This window comes from Salvelinus fontinalis, chromosome 5 (genome assembly GCF_029448725.1).
Source record: "Salvelinus fontinalis isolate EN_2023a chromosome 5, ASM2944872v1, whole genome shotgun sequence".
Taxonomy (NCBI): Eukaryota; Metazoa; Chordata; class Actinopteri; order Salmoniformes; family Salmonidae; genus Salvelinus; species Salvelinus fontinalis.
In genome coordinates, this window is record NC_074669.1 from 52,841,897 (window position 1) to 52,854,784 (window position 12,888).

The following is a 12,888-nucleotide window of genomic DNA, read 5'->3' on the forward strand; positions in this document are numbered from 1 at the left end:
ATTTGAGACGAAAGGCGTCACCTTAGCTCTGTTACCATTTACCCACATCTAAAGTATTTAGGTCAAAAGGTACTTGCGTCAAAATGCTTCTTTTTTTTTCTATCTCGCTCCCGTTCCGGACAAGCTGAAGTGGAGCAGTAGATCAAATGAAAGCTAACTGTAAAGTTATTATATAACCATTCATTAAAACTACAACACAAATACATACAGACACATACATATACATACAGTTGAAGTCGGAAGTTTACATACACCTTAGCCAAATAAATTTAAACTCTGTTTTCACAATTCCTGACGTTTAATCCTAGTAAATATTCCCTGTCTTAGGTCAGTTAGGATCACCACTTTATTTTAAGAATGTGAATTGTCAGAATAATAGCAGAGAGAATGTTTTATTTCAGCTTCAATTTCTTTCATCACATTCCCAGTGGGTCAGCAGATTATATACACTCAATTAGTATTTGGTAGCATTGCCTTTAAATTGTTTAATTTGGGTCAAATGTTTCAGGTAGCCTTCCACAAGCTTCCCACAATAAGTTGGGTGAATTTTGTCTCATTCCTCCTGACAAAGCTGGTGTAACTGACTCAGGTTTGTAAGCCTCCTTGCTCATACACGCTTTTTCAGTTCTGCCCACAACTTTTCTATGGGACTGAGGTCAGGTCTTTGTGATGGCCACTTCAAAACCTTGACTTTGTTGTCCTTAAAACTTCTTTGGGACAGGGGGGCAGTATTGAGTAGCTTGGATAAAAAGGTGCCCAGAGTTAACTGCCTGCTACTCTGTCCTAAAAGCTAGAATATGCATATAATTAGTAGATTTGGTTGGAAAACACTCTGAAGTTTCTAAAACTGTTTGAATGATGTCTGTGAGTATAACAGAACTCATATGGCAGGCAAAAACCTGAGAAAAAATCCAACCAGGAAGTGGGAAATCTGAGGTTTGTAGTGTTTCAACTCTTTGCCTAGCCAAGATACAGTGGAAATGGGGTCATATTGCACTTCCTACGGCTTCCACTAGATGTCAACAGTCTTTAGATCCTTGTTTGATGCTTCTACTATAAAGGAGGTGGGAATGAGAGGGGATTGAGTCAGAGGTCTGGCAGAGTGCAATGAGCTGGTCACGCGCATTCACATGAGAGGTAGCTTGCGTTCCATTGAATTTCTGAAGACAAAGGAATTCTCCGGTTGGAACATTATTGAAGATTTATGATAACATCCTAAAGATTGATTCTATATTTAGTTTGACATGTTTCTACGAACTGTAATATGACTTTTCGTCTGAACTTTCGCCTGGACCTGCCAGCGCGTCGTCCGTTTGGATTGTGTACAAAACGCGAGAACAAAAGGAGGTGTTTGGACATAAATGATGGACTTTATCGAACAAATCAAACATTTATTGTGGAACTGGGATTCCTAAGAGTGCATTCTGATGAAGATCATCAAAGGTAAGTGAATATTTATAATGCTATTTCTGACTTTGTTGACTCCACAACATGGCGGATGTCTCTTTGGCTTGTTTGGGCTCTGAGCGCTGTACCCAGATTATTGCATGGTGTGCTTTTTCGGTAAAGCTTTTTTGAAATCTGACACAGCGGTTGCATTAAGGAGAAGTTTATCTAAAGTTCCATGCAAAACACATGTATTTTCATCAACATTTATAATGAGTATTTCTGTAAATTGATGTGGCTCTCTGCAAAATCATCGGATGTTTTGGAAGCAAAACATTACTGAACGTAACGCGCCAATGTAAACTGAGATTTTTGGATATAAATATGCACATTATCGAACAAAACATACATGTATTGTGTAACATGATGTCCTATGAGTGTCATCTGATGAAGATCATCAAAGGTTAGTGATTTAATTTTATCTCTTTCTGCTTTTTGTGACTCCTATCTTTGGCTGGGATAATGGCTGTGTGTTTTTTGGACTTGGCGGTGATCTAACATAATCATATGTTGTGTTTTCGCTGTAAAGCATTTTTTAAATCGGACACGATGGGTAGATTAACAAGATGTTTATCTTTCATTTGCTGTATTGGACTTAATGTGTGAAAGTTACATATTTAAAAAATATATTTTTCAATTTCCCGCGCTGCCTTTTCAGCGGAATGTTGTCGAGGGGTTCCGCTAGCGGAACGTGTGTCCTAGAAAGGTTAACAAATTAAAGGGCTTTCGTTTCAAGCTTCAATTTAGTTTTCCTCTCACTTGAGGCCTGTGCAACTCGGCACTCAAATCTAGGAGTAGGCCATTTAATTTATCATAAGGGTGGATGAGAGAGGGGGAGGGGGAAAAAGAGAGGCAGCAAAATGTCTTCCTCTGGAGAACAGATCCCTCCCCTCTGCCCCACTATCTTTACTCTCCAGTCCCAGAATAAAATGTGTGTGTCCCACTGTGTAAATTGAGTATGAAAACACAGGGAGTGGCTGGCATGCGGGCACACATTGGCATTAATTGGCATCCAATGAACCTTGAATTGCATTAACTCCTATAACGGTAATTAAGCAGCGCCCAATCTGGTTACTCGATCTTGGCATGAAATGTGCTGGTGTTAAAGGTTTGGTTAGGTTGGGCAGAGGGAACGGAATGAAGAGGGGGAGGGAGAGACAGAAAGAGAGACCGAGAAAGTGAGTATCCACAAGTTTAAACATCAACCCGGCTTTGAAGGCTCGCTTCCTGTCCTGGCTTGCCTCCCTCGATCCCGAGATGGTACACTGGCGAAGAACAAAGGCACAGTCACCCTGATTTTCCCCCCTGGAAATCTCAACCGGCGGAATCATGATCCAAAGCCCAAACCCCCTTCTGCCGGTTAGTGTGGAACTATGTGCTGCGTCTCTGTGCTTCCGCTTGTTTTGGTTGGCAACGCTTGGCACCCGGCCAAAGTACGTCGGTTGGAGGTTAAAGCCAGCCAAGGCTAAAGTTTAGAGAGGCAACTAAAATGCTTACTTTTGTCTGTTTTGGCTGAAGAGGTCATCCTTGAGGGCCTTTCTGATGATTAGCAATGCTGTTGATGCTTCTCCAAACAAACACGAGGGCTCACAGACAGGCGGACAAGAAAGTAGACCGTTTTTTTCTTTCCCCCTTTCTGATAGCGGTAGACCAAACAAAACAAGGTGCTTACCTCAAGAATGTGCTCGTCCTGCTGTTCTCGGTCCAGCTTCCTCGAGGTAGTTGTGACGAGACCTGTCGAGGGAAAAGAGGTTTGTTAGTACTATGGCCATGATCAATGTATCAATGTGGCATCAATGTTGCATCAATGCTATCTTGTCTTACTACAGGACAACGTGATATCCATTTCCTTGAAATGAAACCACAAAACCATATTGAGAAAAAGGCATATTTGAAATGGCAGACGAACTTCATTACAAGATGCATGATGTGCTTCCTAAAGACTCAAAATAGCCAAACTAACACTAAAGCAGGAAAGGGCCAGGGTGAATTGCTGATTTGCAGTGTTTGGTTATGTCATCCAATCCTTCTAAATGACCTGCGAGAGGAGGATGGGGGCTGAGATACTGACCCCATAGAAAGGTCTCCAAACCCCCAGTCACATCCACGCCCCAGACAGTCCACTGTCAGGCCACCCCATCCTCCAGACGTGAAATATCGCAGCGGTCCGCTAAACAGGCTCTGAAACAGCAGTGGCCTCTAAACTCTAACTGAGGCTTATACCGCAAGCTGAACAAATACAGAAGCAGGCAGTCAGAGGCAGACACCGTCAATTGCAGCCCCAAGCCCGAGCTCTAGCGTATTGAGTCATCTGTTAGAGTGCAGGGATTTCGAATGAGATCCCATGGTTTCTTTTAGATCTGATTTAAATCCGATTCAACCAAAGGGCCGGGAGAAGAGAAAGAGAGAAGGGTTGAAAAAAATCAACAAAAAGTCTGGCTACATTATACGAGCAGCAGTCTCTTCTCCCCAAATAATAAGCAGTGTATTCTCACTCCCGGCATAATTGTAACCTCGCAGTAAACATGAGTGCAGAGTAGACGTGCCAGAGCAGACCGCACCAGAGCCGGCTGGTGGACCACGCGGCGACAGATTATCATAGCAAAAAAAAAAAAAAAGGATTTCCGAAACCCGAGCCCATCAATGGCACATATGGTGCAAACCGGAATAGCAAGCCCATAACTTACAGCACCTCTCGAAATAGCTCTTGCACAGCAAATGAAGGACTCAACTGAGCCGGAGCTCCCCAGGGCTTCGTTCATACTATACCCTAAAAAGTTTGGAATTGAAAATAAATAAAACAAAGAGTTATCAGCATTAGAGAAAGACAGTGTTTCCCTTGTGTGCTAAGCTATTTTTGTTAAAATAAAAAATAAAAGCATTGAACAAAGCTAATGAAAGCATTACAAGTTGGAAAAACTTGTCTGAGGAAATTGTGAGCGATTTAAGGAAGGACTCTTGACAACATGCCACCGTCAGAACAAACTCAACAACTAAGTCAATGTGCTACACTGTACTGTTAAGCTTGTAACAATGCTGGATAGTTTGGTGATGGGTAGTGTCATGGGTTGAGACCAGCAGCTGACTGTGACATAACTTTTGTAAAAGAAGGTAAGGCATATCGGTGGGGCTGAAAACCGGCCAATTTGCAAGGCATCTCAATGGACGTAAACAAAGTGATCGTATTACCCCCATTTCCCAAAGAATGAAAGAGCTCACACACACACGCGCACACACACATTCATACACACACACTAATATTGCCTACACTTCCAAAAGACTGACAAAGAGAGGGGATTGCGCTCACTCACACACACACACACACATTCCCCTTTGTCAAGCTGCCAAGTGTGCCATGCTGAAAATCCTCCACAGCTTTAATTAAAGGGGCGGGGGTTGACTCCTCCGCACCTCCATCCTAGCGAGAAGCTAAATTTAACCGAGGTAGAACTCTTAAAGGTTGCTCTAAATTGATCCGGATGGTTGGAGCCATCTTTAAAAAAAATGGATCTTAGCTGTCTCCTAGCTCTCGGGAAGCAGTCCTTTGATGTGGGGTTACACGCGTCAACAACTATGAAGTAGTAGGCGTAGCGTACCTCCCTATCTTTACCTGAGCCACAGCTCCAGGCCTCCAGCCTTTGACGATCAATTCTGCTTCTGGATTAGAAATACACAGACGCATATAGGTACTATACACAGTGTACAAAACTTTAAGAACACCTTCCTAATATTGAGCTGCACCCCCCTCAGAACAGCCTCAAATCATCAGGGCATGGACTCTACAAGGTGACGAGAGTGTACAAGGTGACAAAAAAAAAACACACACACACACGCAAGCCTCCTCAGGAGTGAGCTGAGCCGGGGCCGACAGTAATTACAGCCATGCTGTTTAGAGAAAAACAACAGTTGCAGAGGAGAGGCATTCAACAGCATGTCCTTCAGCACAACCGCGTCTCCAAAATGGAGGCCGGGGGAGCTGTCCGGGACAGTGGCGGGCTCGGACACAACCCAGGTATTACTGCAGTGATTAGCAGTCTAGCAGGGTGACACATATTTAGCTGTCAACTGTAGACGTGCGGGAATGTTGTGGGTGTCTGCAGTTGGAGGCTAAACCCTCCCCAGTTACGAAGGAGCTATATGAGCGCCTTGAGATATTTACCGTAATTGTTGACGAACTAGCGAAAAATCGAATAAGCCCAGAGATTTCATTATTTGATCTAAGTTGGGATTGTTGTTTTTCTGTTTTTGGGTCGGGGTAAAAAATATATATAACGACCCAGGGCGACTCGTTTTTCTCATAAGGAGAAAACATATAACCTCTCCTTGCTTCGAGCGCCAAAGACAACACTTTCCATATCACCATGTTTAATTGTTGAATCTACCAACTAGCTCCAAGCTAGTCTACAGGGAGACCCAACCAGAACCCAAAATGGAGGTTCAAAACAGCAATGTGTTCCCTGCACAGCCAACACAGCCCAAGAAACCCTCATTATTGCAAAGTGTGTATCGCAGGGCAAAGTATCCCAAAAGAAGTAGCCCAAAGCATGGCTGACTTGTGTAAGGGGGTTTAAGATGGGGCAGGATAAACATTTCCAGTAGAGAAGGGGTTGTTTGGCTGTTTCTTTAAAGGTGAGATGCCACAGAGCCGTCGACTGGGTACCATTGATGGGCCTCCACAGACGTATCATTTAGCTAGGGGAGGAATGCCCGTACTTCACACAGCTTACAAAAGGTCCCTGCATTTCCCATAAGAGCCCACTTCACACGCACAAACAGGGATTCAGGGATTCAGACAGGGACACAGATTCACACAACAAGATAGAAACCACCACACACTCGGACAGGGACGTACTGACAGGCAGGCACACACACACACACACACACACACACACACACACACACACACACACACACACACACACACACACACACACACACACACACACACACACACGTATGCTGGCAGACACAGTGTGAGTGGATTCAGACAATAGCCTTCCGTGATCCTCCCACACCTGCTGCTAAGAGGGGGTCTTTGTGAAAATGGCTAGCATTTAGTGAAGGAGAGAGAGAGGGACAGCTAAACCACTTCAAAACTAAAATGCCTGCCTCGCTCCCCTAAGCACTGCACAGACCCCCCCCCCCCCCTCCCACACACACACACACACACAAAGGGATGCTTCAGAGGACTCCATCCTCCCTACCTCATTACCCTCCAACCAGGTAGCTAATAGGGCTCATCTAATGGAGATTCATACGAGGGGATATAAACAAACAATGATTCCCAAATGGCACCCTATTCCCTCATAGTGCACTACTTTTGACAGTGGGCCCTGGTCAAAAGTAGGGAATTGGGTTCCATTTGGGACGTAAAAAAGAGGGAACCCTACTATGAGCTCACTGTCTATCTGTAGGCGGTCCTCGATTAGGACGGATACAGGGGGTCTGGGAAAATACTTCCTCTCCAAAACTAATATACATATGATGGAAGCCGGGGAATTTTGGAAGCTCGGGAATTTTCCCCGACAGGATGTGCAGGACTGCCGATAAGCTTAAGAAAGCGCAGTTGCTTACGACCATAAACAGAGATAAACATCGACACTGGAGGAACTCAATTTCGGGGACGGATTTTTATAAGGTCAATGTCATCTGTGGTCGTGGTACATTGAAAGCGTATCAGAGCCACTCGGGTGTTACTGATTCTGATTCCCATGGTCAATGTGACGGGGGTCGTATTCACAGGATACCAAACAGAAGAAAACTGGCTAAAACAGCGAGGGACTTCTCCAATGAGAGGCACAAACTTTCATCTCCCGTTGCAAAACGTTTTGCTACGGTGTGCCTATAGGGGGTTCCAGATGCCTGTTTGAGCATGTGATTGATGTATGGTTTGGTGACGGGGATGAGTAATTGGGATGAGTAATTGGATACTGTGGAGCTGATTACCAGCTGGGGTCTACATACTGGCTATACTGTTTCTATTATGCCTGAATGTAATGTGTCCGCCTTCAATTTAGAGGGAGGGAGGGGAAAAAGGGAGAGAAAGGTAGAGCAAAATAGACAGCGAGAGACAGGAAACACCTTGTGTGAGATTGAGAAAACACCAACCCCGGCAGATGACGTCCATGTTTTTTTTTGTTTTTTTACATCGGCCCCTGCTGATGTGTGTACATTCCCGTGCTCAGTCATGCGCTGAGGACAGACAGTCTGGTCGGTGTGCAGGCCGCAGTCTGCAGTACCTCCCGGCTGCAGCGTCGGAGGATGTAGATTCAGCTGTTCCCAGAGAGGTGAGGGAGGTGCTTGGGAGCAGCTTAGGAGGGGGCGAGCCGGGAGGAACAGGTGTGCTAAGAGCTTATACTTAATGAACCTCGAAGCCTTGTGGTGCTGTAGGCATCCCTCACACTCTCAGACAGAGAGACAGACAGACACACACAGACATTAACAATAGCCTACAAAGGTTCAGGTAGCTAGAAGCTGTGGATTAGTTTCCCTGAAAAAAGTATACCCCATCCCTTTCCTTTCCTGCTCCTTTGAAAACCTTTTGTGTCTCGTGCCAATTGTTCGCCCCCCCCGAATAGCAGGAAACGTCAGGAAGTTGTTGGAGGTAGTATCCATTTCCTATCTGGCTTCCCCTCGCTATCGGCCTGGGCGCGTTGAAAGATGCGGTGCACATTGTCAGATGTTTTTTTCTCCCCTCCCCTTTTCTAACAGAGAAGGTGTCACTGAAAGCTGATACGAGTATTTCACGGAGTGGATGATTTGAAGCCCGGACCCCACCGGCTATTCTTTTTCTGTTCTAACGGCTTTTCATACAACTGCTGGTATTAGAAATGCATTTTAAAGCTGTCAGAGGATGACTGGTTCTACAATGACTGGTTCTCTGATCCGGTCTCGCTAGGAAGCGTTGAGCCCTCATTTTCAATGGGGGCCTAAAAGAAAAATTCACCTGGGTTTATCTTTCCCATTAATGTCAATACGTGGGTCAACTGCTGCTACCAAATGCGGAGGGGGGGACAATGTGGAATGCACAACTCTGTCCCACACAGGACATGCCATTGTCAGGACTAATCTGGAAGCAGAACTAAGTGAATGGGCTATGCTGTACTGTTGTCAAGTGAAGAACATTGAGTGCCTCATTGTGAAAGGGGAGGTTGTGTGTTTGCGCTCCAAAGCTAACTTTCATAAAACAGACTATACAATAGTCTCTCATCTTGGGCAAGGACAGTGTTTGTTCATAGGGAACCTTGAACCTATCGTCATAAAAGAGAGTCCTAAAGGGATCGTAGTTAAAACACTGAAATACTGAACCAGCGACTATTGGTGCTTTTGTTCGTACAGATCACAATCATCAGTACATGATGACACATTGGTGTAATGACCTTTGGACTACATAGGATTGCCAGCTAGTTAGACTTTCTGTGATACTCATGTGATCTTTGGCCGACCTCTCCCTCTCATTCCCTCCCTGTTTCCGGAGTGCAAGTGTATTTCCGACGAGAAGTCACGGCTGTTTGAGCACACACTCCAATTCCGGCATTGTTCAAAGCCCAGTCCAATCCGTCGCAGCAGGCTGCCTGCATCTTTTAAATCCCTCTTTCACCAGGTATCATTAACAGTATCCATTTTCCTACTCTCCCTCTACGCGGGAAGGCAGTTCACGTCCACCTCTCCCTGACGACCGCCCGAGAATACCTCCCGATGTCTCTTCTTAACGAGAGGCCAAAGCTTTGTAGCGATTTAAAAAGCGGAGAGTGTACGTGAGAGTGGAGGCTTGTACAGAGCAGGAGGTGGGAAACTCAGCAACTCTACTCCTACAAGGGCTCGCTGGGGGTCAAGCCGAGCGAGGGTGGGAAAAGCAGAAACGTGTTTTCCGACCGGGGCTGTGTTTGAAAAGGACGCTGAACCCACAGAGGGAGAGAGGGACGAATGAGAGGAGCGAGGGAATCCTGTGGTATGTGTATCACTATAAACCTGATCCGCTTCAACACAGCGAGTGGGTGGGTTAGCACTAGATCAGGTGGCGGAAAGAGGGGGAGCCTCGTTCACACCAGCTCTGGAAACAGACCACTGTTATGTGAGGAGGCACATACAATGCTACACACACAGACTGCACACATACATTGATGGCCAAGGAGTCAATCTCACAAAGTGACACAATTCTCCTTGGTGTCTTGGAAAGACTGGGGAAAAGAAAACGTTCAAACTTCCAAACAGCAGGGAGGAACTCCTTTAAAAATTAAAAAGACATTATTCCAGACCAAGCGCAACCCCAAAACCCATGAATTCCCATTGCCAGCTTTCTCCGAATGGGATTGCCATGGTGTCTTGCGAGAGAGGTGGCCTTGCACTTAAATGAAACCCCCAGAGTTACAGGGAACTAAACAACCGGACTTGTTTACTCTGCAGAAATAAAGTAAGCCTTTCATCCAGGGATTTAGCCAGCCGATACGGGGACTGCACAGAGAAAAGGGCAAGGCGACACAAAAGCAGCCAGGAGATGAAGCCTTCATCTGCGTTTGAAGCCCCCCGACTGTCAGGCAATAAGCTACAGGAAGAAAATACTAGCTTCAATGATAGCTAGCTAGCTAGGCTACACGTGTCTGCAATGCTCACCAAAATAGGGAAAAGGGGGAGCCAAAAGTGGCATGAGAAGAAGCCTTCATCTATCTGCATTTGAAGCTGTCAGACTTTCAGGCAGAAAGCTGAAGGGAAGAAATGTTAGCTTCAAAGCTAATAAGCTAGCTAGCTAGACATGTGTACGCAACGTTTGCCAAAACCCACACATACAACACATTATTTTTTTCCTTTATTTTTTCTTCCCACCCCTTTCTAGAGCTTTGTAGATATGCCAAAACAGGGCCTTGCTCCCGTTGCCGTTCTTGAGCTTATAATTACAGAGCGTGCTGTCCTGTAATATGCGGGGAGAATGTCATATTGAGTTGATAATGTCGACCTGGTATGATGCCAATTTTCATCCGTCTTAATGGAAGTCACGTGGAAAATAAAAAGCTAAGGTGTCCCTTTTGCTTATTAACATTATGTTAATGTTAGCAACAGCTGAAATGCACTCTATCTCTCTCTCTCCATATAAATGATACAAATCCATATAAGTGATTTAGTTAAGTTAAGTTAATCTTTGAACAAATCTGTCCCGTTCACTTATGAATATTACATTTGAATGTTTTCAGCAACAGTTGAGATGCACTCAACTCTCTCTCTCTCTTCTCTCTCCTCTCCTCCCCTCCCCAGAAATTACACAAACACATATACGGAGGCAGTGATTTAGCTGAAGTTTCTCTTTGTACAAGCCACCTCTTTGTTGAACCTGACACGAGGAGCCCTAGTGTACCACTGATAAACGTTTTAACACACTTTGATATGCATGGATGGGTTTCATCCTTCGCTCATCGCCGTCCTTCGTGTAAACCCATTTGAGAAGACCTACAAAGCAAGCGGAGAAGCGTTGGAACATAAACAGGTAGACTCAGTAGCCCTGTAAAGCTTTGAGTTTCATAAATACCCCGTAATCCAGAAGGGGGGGAAATATCTACTGGTAATATGTAGGCTAAGTAGGAGCATTTGGTTCAAAGGGCAAGTTGAAATCTGCTCTCCCAATAGAGCTGTTTTCAGGAAACATCCAGAAACAACGTGTCGAAAGACCGTGACGCATATCGGATACGTTCAATCCAGCCTGTTCAGATGGGAGGCAAAAACACCCAACTACAATACACTATGGTGAAAGCGATTATTGACCACGGGGCCGATCTAAAGCAGCCACCCTTAAAATAGACAGACGGATGTCAATTCACTTTCTCAGACGCACCTTTGTGTTTTCAACAGTTGAGCGGTGATGTGCTTTCCATCTCAGAGGTTAAATGAAAATCATTGGAGGTTAGCCCAAATCAATGGCCTGGGGTCAGATATGGATCTGCCCGTTGATCAGAGGGCACCATTGGCGCTCTTAACCTGTCTGGGAACGGAACCCCTCACCGACAGCCAATGAAATTGCAGGGCGCCAAATTAAATCAACAGAAATGTCATAATTCAAATTTCTCAAACATACAAGTATTAGACACCGTTTTAAAGATCAAATTCTCGTTAATCCAACCACGGTGTCTGATTTCAAAAAGGCTTTTCGGCGAAAGCAGAACATATTATGTTAGGTCAGCAACTAGTCACAGAAAGCATACAGCGATTTTCCAACCAGAGAGGAGTGACAAAAAGCAGAAATAGAGATAAAATGAATCACTAACCTTTGATATTATTCATCAGATGACACTCCCGGGACAACATGTTACACAATACATGTATGTTTTGTTCGATCAAGTTCATATTTATATCCAAAAACCTCAGTTTACATTTGGCTTTGCCTCCAAAACATCCCGTGAATTTGCACAGAGCCACATCAATTTACAGAAATACTCATAATAAACATTGATAAAAGATACAAGTGTTATTCACAGAATTAAAGATATCATTCTCCTTAATGCAACCGCTGTGTCAGATTTCAAAAAAACTTTACGGAAAAAGCAAACCATGCAATCATCTGAGTACGGCGCTCAGACAACAAATCAAGCCAAACAGATATCCGCCATGTTGGAGTCAACAGAAGTCAGAAATAGCATTATAAATATTCACTTACCTTTGATGATCTTCATCAAATGCACTCCCAGGAATCCCAGTTCCACAATAAATGTTTGATTTGTTCGATAAAGTTCATCTTTATGTCCAAATACCTCCTTTTTGTTTGTGCGTTTAGCCCAGTATTCCAAATTCATGACGCGCGATCACTAGGAGCAGACAAAGTCAAAAAGTTCCATTACAGTCCGTAGAAACATGTCAAACGAAGTATAGAATCAATCTTTAGGATGTTTTTAACATAAATCTTCAATGATGTTCCACCCGGAGAATTCCTCAGAAATGCAATGGAACTCAAGCTAACTCTCACGTGAATGCGTATGGTCAGCTCATGGCACTCTGGGAGAGACCTTACTCAATTCCCTCTCATTTGCCCCCACTTCACAGTAGAAGCATCAAACAAGGTTCTAAAGACTGTTGACATCTAGTGGAAGCCTTAGGAAGTGCAATATTACCCCATAGACACTGTGTATTCGATAGGCCAAGAGTTGAAAAACTACAAACCTCAGATTTCCCACTTCCTGGTTGGATTTTTCTCAGGTTATCGCCTGCCATATGAGTTATGTTATACTCACAGACATCATTCAAACAGTTTTAGAAACTTCTGAGTTTTCTATCCAAATCTACTAATAGTATGCATATATTTGCAACTGGGACTTAAGTAGCAGGCAGTTTACTCTGGGCACGCTTTCCATCCAAACGTGAAAATGCTGCCCCCTAGCCCAAACAGGTACAGGCAACACCGGATAATAGAATATCATACAATTCTGTTAAAACGTTGGGTGAAATTAAACCTCTTCGGCT

The 12,888-nt window shown here is 44.3% G+C and overlaps 1 protein-coding gene across 8 annotated transcripts in view; it reads right to left on the reverse strand.

Moving 5' to 3' along the window:
* The window catches only part of LOC129855819 (protocadherin Fat 1-like), a 92,551-nt gene that overhangs the window by 55,215 nt on the left and 24,448 nt on the right, over positions 1 to 12,888 (reverse strand). For all 8 annotated transcript variants that reach the window (XR_008759563.1, XR_008759564.1, XM_055923856.1 and 5 more), the window contains exon 4: positions 3,119 to 3,180. Coding sequence is in view for 6 of the 8 variants with exons in the window: in XM_055923856.1 (XP_055779831.1) it covers positions 3,119 to 3,180 (62 nt within the window). In the remaining 2 variants the exon portion in view is untranslated. The remainder of the gene's footprint in view (positions 1 to 3,118; positions 3,181 to 12,888) is intronic.